Source organism: Gavialis gangeticus, unplaced genomic scaffold (genome assembly GCF_001723915.1).
Source record: "Gavialis gangeticus isolate Ggan-Ray unplaced genomic scaffold, GavGan_comp1, whole genome shotgun sequence".
NCBI lineage: Eukaryota > Metazoa > Chordata > Crocodylia > Gavialidae > Gavialis > Gavialis gangeticus.
In genome coordinates this window covers 23,443,603-23,452,911 of record NW_017728996.1, presented here as the reverse complement: position 1 = coordinate 23,452,911, position 9,309 = coordinate 23,443,603, and the positions used below count along the sequence as shown (strand labels likewise).

The window sequence follows — 9,309 nt, the reverse complement described above, 5'->3', positions numbered from 1 at the left end:
GCGGGAGTAGGTCGGATTCAGCTGTGTGGGGAGGTGGCAGCAGCAGTGCTGGGAGGGGTGGAGTGTCCCAGCCTTGGCCTAGCACTCTCCTCCCCCGCCACCCACCAGGAAGAGGCTGGCGCAGCCCCTGCTGCAGAGCTCTGGCATCAGCTCAGCATTGTCAGCATACATATACATCTCAGAGCGGATGGTGGGGGAGTGGCACGGGTTGTGCTGCCTCAGGCCCCTCCCCTGCTGTCCACTTTGAGGTGCACGTGCAGTTGTCACCAGCACAATGCTTGTGCACCTCAAAGTGGATGACAGGGGAGTGCCTAGGGCAGCACAACCCCGGTCCCTACCCTACTGTACATGTGCTGAACAAAATAGCTTCATGTGCTATGTTCTGGCGCATGTGCTGGGGGTTGCTGACCCTGGTGTACAATATTTACTTGAATCCAAGATGAGGTCGTGCCCAACCTACCCCCCCCCCCACCCCGTTTTAAAAGTCCCTTGTCTTGTGTTTGAATACAAGTTTGTGGGGGTGGGGCAGCAGGGGGCAGGCAGTTGTGTGTGGCATTTCTAACTCCAGCCCAGAGTCTGAGCCTGCTGCAATTGCTTGTCCACCTCACTGCAGCCCATGCCGCAACCCCTACCACCACTGCTTATCTTCTTGCTTTGGGGCATGAATCACATGGTTGCTCTAGCCTCATCCTGGCCATGCAATAGCAGTTGCTGTGGCGCCTGGCCCCAGCTGCTGCCAGCGTTGACTGGGGCTTTATCTGGATCTGGATTTAGATCTGGATCTGGAGAGTAAGCAGCAGTGGAGAAGGGTAGAGGCTGTGATGGGCAGGTCGGGGGCGGGGGGGAGGAGACTAGCAGCAAGGGGCACCAGACATGGGTGGGGCAAGTGGTATGGGTGGGCAAGACAGGGGAGCTGGGGGCAAGCCACTTGACTCCCCTGCCACTGCTTGCCCTACTGCAGCAGTGGTGGAGAACAAATGTAAGACAATCCTCCAATAATTAGATTCTTAACATGGAAAATTCTAACAAATATATAAATTTTCCATGTGTAAAGTGCAATTATGCGGGGGGGTCATCTTAAATTTAGAGTAATCTTGGATTTGGGTAAATATAGAAATACTATATAAGAGGCAAGAATTTTTGTGGGTAATCTCTTTTATTGAACCAACTGGATAATTGGGAAGGACATAGACCAGCTTTCTGAAACCTGAGGAGGGGCACAGTGTTACCCAAAGTATATCAGTGTCCCTCCCAGCTATCCAGTTGGTCCAATAAAAGAGATCACCCACAAAAATCCTTGCCTCTCACATTTTTCCTATAACAGCATGGCTAAAACATTACCACAACACTACCAATATCATATTTTCAATATAACATCTTGATTATCCCAGCATAAGGGTTGCTTAGCATTTTGCAGCATGGTTTTAATCAAATTTTTAAAAATAAATTGTAATGTATTGTAATCTAGTATTATGAAATATCTTATTCTATATTGCAATTTTATAGGTGAGCCAGTCACTGTGTATCGCCTTGAAGAAAGCTCTCCCAACACCTTGAACAACAGCATGTCTTCCTGGTCACAGCTAGGACTCTGTGCAAAAATTGAATTTTTAAGTAAAGAAGAGATGGGTGGCGGTTTACGTCGAGCTGTTAAAGTAGTATGCACGTGGTCAGAATATGATATCTTGAAATCAGGACATCTTTATATCATCAAATCTTTTCTTCCTGAAGTTGTGAATACTTGGTCGAGCATCTACAAAGAAGACACGGTGTTACACCTCTGTTTGAGAGTAAGTCGTTTTTCATTCTTGTCAATCAGTAGACAGAGGCAGCATATATTAAAAGGTAAAAAACACACTGCTCAAGCTAGCATATTCTCCGATTTTTAACTTGTAGAAGGAATTAAAACAAGCATGTATTTGTACACACAATCTTCAGAGAGATGGATATAAATCTTCCTGCTGCATTTTGCTCTCAAATTTCCCCCTTTGTTAATTTAACATAATGATGACATATGGGCTTTTAATTATATGAAATTCAACAGCAGAGGGCAGCACAAAAGCTCACATTTGCTTTCAATCAAATGAAGCCTAAATCCATTCCATATTCTCCAAGGTAAGTATCTTTAAATGCTTGTTTACATCCTGTATGCTTTCATAATATGTTAGTTTGGAACAAAAATGTCCAAACATTCACTTGTGAATACACCTTTGGGGAAATATCTTTTCCTAATCATATCAAGTAAGGACTCATAAATGTCATAATTTAGATAACTTTGTATTTTATGATGTATAAAGGTTTAATGATCGCTTCAAAGGTTTAAGGTAGCTACCATGTAATTACATTATTTTGTTCCAGAAATACTTACGTGATATGTTCTTTATAAGGTTCCTGGAAGTTTTCTTGTTATATTGCCACTCAGCTGGACAGTGGTTTGCTGTTGAAGAGTGTATGACTGGAGAGTTTGGAAAATACAACAATAACAATGGTGATGAAATAATTCCAACAAATATGCTAGAGGAGGTCATGCTAGCTTTCAGCCACTGGACTTACGAATATACAAGAGGGGAGTTGTTGGTACTTGATTTGCAAGGTAATATTCTTTCTTTGAAATTGAGCCTGGGGACAGTTCATTTTAAATTTAATCTGTATTAGCAATTTAATGAATGATTTTAATAGTCTTTGTAGCATTATATAAAAATAAGCTTAGCTCTACTTTATGTGATTCTAATGCGAGTGTAGCTGACGTGCCATTACAGTATTCTTGAAAACTCTTTGGGTTTCTTTATTTAGCTTTATATGCTGCCCTGCCCCTCCCCCCCCCCACCTACACCTCCCCAAAAAAGGCTAAGGATGGCTTAAAATAAATAAGGCATCTCAGTTCAACATTTTTCTTTTTTTTTAATTTTCCACATTAAAAACAATTTACACCGACTGTTGGTGGGGTCTCCAAAGCAAAAACTAATATACAGTGTACTAAATTTATTTTTAGTTGCCTGACAGACTCAGAATCTCTCATAAACAAAACGTCTTCTTTCCTTTGGGCAGCATTCTCCTTCTGTAGGAAGGCTTCTGCAAGGCCTAGGATGGTGATTCTCAACCAGGGTGCTGTCAGCAACCTGGGGTACCCTGAGATCCTTTCAAGGATGTTGTGGGGTGCCACTCATTGTTAGCCTTATTAGGTTTGCAACCATGATTCACGAGACTACATATAGGTGTCCATAGTGTCAACAACATTTAGACTTGCTATGGTCTTTCTGAGTTCTGTGCAACAGAAGAATTGCTCTATTTAATTTGTCTGTAGTCAAAAAATGAGTAAAAAACAAGAGCTGGCATTTTCTGAAGGGTTCATTAAGTCTGTTGAGGGGTACCTTGAGTCTAACAAGGTTGGGAATGATTATAAACTTTTAGAATGAGGCTGATCTGAGATTTATTTAAGTGCTTGGGCAGGGACCTCTGCATAAGACTGAATTGCATCCCATATATTCTGAATTCTTTCTGCCCATATATACCTTGTGAAATTGTAACTGATAATACCAAGGATTTGAAGCATAATGCGTCTAAATGTATTATCACATATAACTTTCTTCATGTTCTGTGTGAAGGTGTAGGTGAAAATTTGACAGATCCTTCTGTTATAAAGGCTGGAGAAAAAAGGTAAGATTAATAGGTTTTGTGTTTTTGCTTTTGTTTTTTTAATTTACTTGAGGACACCATACATGCAATATTTACGCATACTTTATTTTTAAAGGTCTTATGATATGGTGTTTGGTCCAGCCAATTTGGGAGAAGATGCAATCAAAAACTTCAGAGCTAAACACCACTGTAATTCCTGCTGCAGGAAGCTTAAACTTCCTGGTAAGAGGCTTTTTTTTTCTTACCATGCACTGTGGTTGTCGCACAATGGAAATTAGATAGCTCAAGAATGTGGAAGAGTAGTAAGTAGTTCTGGTTGGGAATAATTTTTTTCCTAAAAAATTGTTTTCAAAATTTGTAAATGAAAAATGTATAGTAATTTTTCATCTTAAACTAAGGAATATATAGTACTTATTGTTGTCTTCCTGAATATTTAGTCTCTAAGGGAATTTCAGTGAGTAATTGGAGCTGGGAAAACTACATTAGATTTTAGAGGACATTGTAGGGAAGCAGTTGGTCAGTGGTAGGAACAAGGGCTTGGTGATCCAGTAGGTCCTCCCATCTCTTATGATTTTATATTATATTTACACACAAACTGCAAAACCAGAGTCAAAATTCTAAAAAAAAGGATGATCCATCCAGTGGCATATGATGGCTTCTATTTGACTTGGTCTGAATAATCAATACTGCTTCATACGGATTGTTAGGAGAACATAGTATATGGCACCTATGAAAAAGTTTAGTAAAATTTATTTGCTTAGAACAGACCATTGTTTCTCTTTCCACAATCCACTTCAGCTTTTCACTTTCTGCAATAAGTAAAGCACAAGTCTCTTTTACTTTGCAACCTTTGTTTCGTTTCTTTCGCAGACCCTTCTGGTATGTATGAGGCAGGGGTCCTATAGAAAAAGTGATCATGAAACTAAAGATTGTATTGTAGCACATATAGCACACATATCAGCGGTGGGCAAAATGCGGTCTGGGGGCCAGATGCGGCCCACCAGGCCATTCTATCTGGCTTGCAGGGCCCCTAAAAAATTTAGAAACTTAATATTTATCTGCCCTGGGCTGCTTGTCATGTGGCCCTCGATGACTTGCCAAAACTCAGTAAGCAGCCCTCTGCCCCAAAATAATTGCCTGCCCCTGACATATATTAACACAGGGGTCAGATTTAGGTTGCATAGATATCCTTGTAAGATGCATACACTAGGTCTTTCACTTTGCAGTATTTGATATCCTAATTTAATTTCTCTATTTGATGTTAAGAGCACATTTAGAAAACATTTTGTATACATGGCTCTTTAAATTCAGGAAAGATTTTCAGACCATATTTCTTATTTAAACCAAAAAATACTAACTGTTTCTCCCCCTTCCTCCCCTCCTTCCCTGCTCCCCCTTTTGACATGTAGATCTGAAGAGGAATGACTATACACCTGACAAAATCATATTTCCTCAGGATGATTCACCAGAATTGACAATTCAGCCAGGAAGCTGCACCAAAGAATCAGAATCAACTAATTCTATTCGTCTAATGCTGTAATGACATGACCAAATCATTGGCTTCACTTAAACTTTACAAAATGTCATAAAGTTGTCACTTACTATTCTCCACTGAAATTTAGTTTATATTAGATGAAAGAGATATCAACATAAGGAACTATATATTTTAAGTGGAATTTTGATGGACAGTCTATCAGCTAGGAGACCTGACAACTTGTGGTAACCACCTACAGAGAATAGCTGGCAGCTGGTCATTTTAAAGGTTCAATAATGACAACCATTTATGATGTGTTTTTAAAAGGGGCTTTTTAGCAGAAGCTTTATCTTTAATTTTATTTTGGTTTAGTGGAGGATCTTTTCTCTCATCCTGTGGTGCAATATACCCTTGACCAAAAGAATTTTGGGGGTCTGATATTTTAAGGCAAAATGTCTGTTTGGCAGGTGGTTGATGGTCAACCAGCCAAAAAAAAAATGAAGAAAACACCCTTCCTCTTAATGTTAGATGATTCCCCAAGAAGTTATAGAGGTATCCCACTAATGTTTTCTCACTTGATGCCGTATGTATTTCATCTGGCCCTTTTGGAAGGGAACAGATCCAAAGGAACTAGATTCAGTGCCAGTAGGCTAAGGTTGAAGGCAGAAATTGATCTATTCCAATAGAGTTTGGCTCGTGAATTGGGATTTAGCTTCACAGGTGTGAAGCCTGCTTTTGTGGAATAGAGCTGTAATAGTGCACAGTGAAATTTCTTATTTTATACATTTCAGTTTTATCAAGTCACTGTCCATTAGTAGCAAATAAAGCCATGGTAGACTGGTATAATCACATTATATAGAAGAAAGTAGAGCGTACTGGTCCAAATAAGTTGCCTTGTAAGAAAACAAGTTGGGGAAGTGTTTGTTTTTTCTTGTATGTAGTGACTGCTTCAGAATTTATGCCTTCCAAAGATCTCATAAAAACAGTATATCAAAGCTGAATGTACACATGAACCTTTAAATGTGTTTAAAATTGTGTAGAAACATCTTTAATGTTACGTTATTTGTGGTACTTATTTTTAAAAAAAGGCTAGGGTCGGATTAGCATTATGTAAAGTATGGGAAATTGCAATGCACCTTTACGCCAATAAAATGTAACTTAACTGTCCCAAATATTGTTGAGAATTCAGCAAGAAAAACCTGTTGTCCACCTGAAGGTTCATGCTGCGATATTTTTTTTGTTTGGTTTTTTGTTACATAGGTACTAATTTGTAATTTTTAATTGAAGGGCAATATAAAACTCTGTAAATTTTTTTTATTCAGTAGTGTATCTTATAGATACAGACCTAAGGCACGAACACACTAGCTGTTTAAATGGTGTTTTATGTTGATGGGGGGAAAGGAAGGTGTATTAAAGATATAATAGTGTATACATTTTGTATATCATTCAATCTTTAAAGAATCTGAAATAAATTTATTCTTGTTTACAGATTTCTATTGTCCATCCTTCCTTCCCTGAGAGAGATAGTTTAAAGTTACACCGGAGAAATTTGAATAACTCTGCAGGAACATAAATTTCCATACTAGTTCAGATATGTTATCCATATTTTGAGGTATTGTTTCTTGTTCACGATGACCAATGCTAGAGGCATGAAGAAGGTATAAAAACTTGCCTGCTGGATATTTGTGCAATAACTTGAGTAATGAATAAATATAAGCATAAATATCTTCAGCTACTTAAAATGTTTAATCAGAATTAGGAAAACATTCCATAAAGGTTATCTGTGTCCTTGTTTTATTGCCATTGAGTAAGCTTGAGAATCCATTTTAATATATGGAGAATACATTACATAATTTTAGTCTTAAATTTCAATTCTTATATAGATATATTCTTCAACAAACAAAATCAGCAGTTAATGGAACAGGTAAGGCCAACTTGTGCAGTTCAGAGGAATTCCTATAATGAATATTTTACTATCCTGAAAGGACACACCACAACATTAAGATTATAAAACAGAGCAGTTATTTCAGGGGAAAAATAGAACTTTTATAGATATAACCTACTTGAAAGCCTGCATAGTATTTTCAACATTTGACAACACGGTTACTTATACATCTACAGCTCAGGTTGTAAGTGTATATGTACATCCCATACATCCTGCTGGCTTGGATTCAGATTTGTGCCATAAGACTCAGGTTTCAGTCAGAGATGTCAAGTAAACCCAGAATTAAAAGCAAACAAACAATCCCTCCCCCACCCCATTTCATAATCTTAATCCTCCTTGAGGTCAACATAAAATCCTAAAATGTAATTTTCTTAGGTCAAGTCATTTAAAATGTCATGTCAAAAATAGCAGAACTTTTTTTTTTTTTGAGTGGACAGCTTTCCTTTTTTATTTTTTTGTTTAAGTGTGAAATATCTTGCCCATTACCCTTAAATTTTCTAAAATAACTGTCACAAAGAAAACAATTGACATTCCTTGGAATTCACTTGGTAAAGACTTGAATTGAAACCTAGTGGCAATCTTAACAGCAAAAAGGCTACTCTTTTCCCCTGGCTGGAGGAGAGTCGCAGAGGTTTTCTTAGCCCAGAAAAGTTTCACAAAACACCTGGGTTGAGGTTTTTACCTCTAATATCAGATCCTACTCTTGGCTATTCATTGTAACTTTTAATATATCAGGTAAAATGGGTCATAGAGGCAACAAAAAGATAAGGTTAAAGAGGACCGTTCTGAATCATCTGGGAAAAAAAACAGTTACTTTAGTATATTCTTAAATGCTGGTTTAAATATAAAGCATACCTTTCAATATCTTGCATAGGTTCAATAAAATTTATTTAATGAACTCAGTATGGCTTTTAAAAAAACAAACAAAAAGTAACAACATAAATTAAGTCCATCTTGTATGTGATCATGGAATAACTGGAATTGTTAGTTATCTTTAACTCGGCTTCCTCTGAGAGAGTGCCAACTCATTTCCTGTAACATGAATCGTAACTCGTGATAGAGTTGATTTATTAGGCCAGCTAGATTTTTGCAAAAAAATATTATGTAAGTGCAAGCTTCCAGGCACAAGCACCTTTCTTCAGGCACTGGAGAAAAGATTGTAAAAGTTCTCCTGGGTAGAAATGAAATATCATATTTCATAGGAGAGTTGAAGATGTGGTAAAAATCTGTTTGGAACAGTTCATTTCATATGCAGATTAGACTCAAAAAGAGGTTGGAATAGTCTGTTTACCTCAAAGAACACTTTCAGACAAATTTTCAATCATATCAGTCACTGAAATGCAACAGAGACGGTAAGGGGTTTACTTTGCAGTACTTCAATGTTGACATATGCCGGAGTAAAGTACACTCCAGCTATGCAGTCACAAATGTGTAAAGGGGTGGGTCCACCCCGAGGCTGGTTCCCTAGCTACAGTGAGAAATCACATGACGTGAAAAGGGTGCAGCTTTGTTTTTCAGCTTGTTACTGCAACTTCTCATATCAGTCAGCTCTTCCTGGTTATATTTACACTAGTGACAAACAACTTCTAATCATTTGAGAGGAGAGAGGAGAATTTACAACTGAAATCATGGGAGTAACAGTACATATCGAATACTGGTAAGAGATCATTTAGAATATTAAAAAAATTAAGTCTTCTGATTATTAAACTCTTTCCCTTTTTTGTACTTTAACCTTTGTTCCTTTTACTTACGGTAGGTTAGTTATATGAAAGCAGCAGCAGGTTAATACTGAGGCCTTGGTGTAGAGAGAGACTGTTAACAAATCTTTTCAGTTGCAGGATCGGAGCCTCGATTTGGTTCCAGAAAACAGGAATAATGTTGTATCTGGTACTAGAGCTTTTAGCATGTCTGATTTAGTATTTAGCCGATGAGAATTTTAGATGTATTAATACATGTTAACTATATACTTTTAAAAATATAACTTGCACTAGTTCAGTTATATAAATGTACTGGAGTTTCTAATAGTTTTTTACAAAAATGTAGCACAATCAGTTTGTTTGTTTTTTCATTTTTAATCAGCAATAACTTTCCCTTAAACATGCTTCATCCATATCGGGAGTATCTGTGTTAATGTTGCCATCAGCCAGTATGCTAATGTAGTATGTAAATAACATAATTAACTTACATGTTCAACAACAAATAACTTACAGTACATTTATACATAGTTAAGAGTAAAACATTATTGACTTTGTGT

The 9,309-nt window shown here is 37.6% G+C and overlaps 1 protein-coding gene and 1 long non-coding RNA gene across 2 annotated transcripts in view; both read left to right on the top strand.

Moving 5' to 3' along the window:
* Nucleotides 1-6,600, top strand: part of TRPM7 (transient receptor potential cation channel subfamily M member 7) — a 96,683-nt gene extending 90,083 nt beyond the window's left edge. Inside the window, 6 exon segments of the mRNA XM_019504146.1 lie at nt 1,507-1,790; nt 2,033-2,115; nt 2,388-2,593; nt 3,606-3,657; nt 3,752-3,858; nt 5,046-6,600. Coding sequence (XP_019359691.1) covers nt 1,507-1,790; nt 2,033-2,115; nt 2,388-2,593; nt 3,606-3,657; nt 3,752-3,858; nt 5,046-5,176 — 863 coding nt within the window. The 3' untranslated portion in view covers nt 5,177-6,600.
* Nucleotides 6,601-8,556: 1,956 nt separating this feature from the next.
* Nucleotides 8,557-9,309, top strand: part of LOC109288572 — a 10,263-nt gene continuing 9,510 nt past the window's right edge. The window contains exon 1 of the long non-coding RNA XR_002095188.1: nt 8,557-8,712. This is a non-coding gene — a long non-coding RNA (uncharacterized LOC109288572). The remainder of the gene's footprint in view (nt 8,713-9,309) is intronic.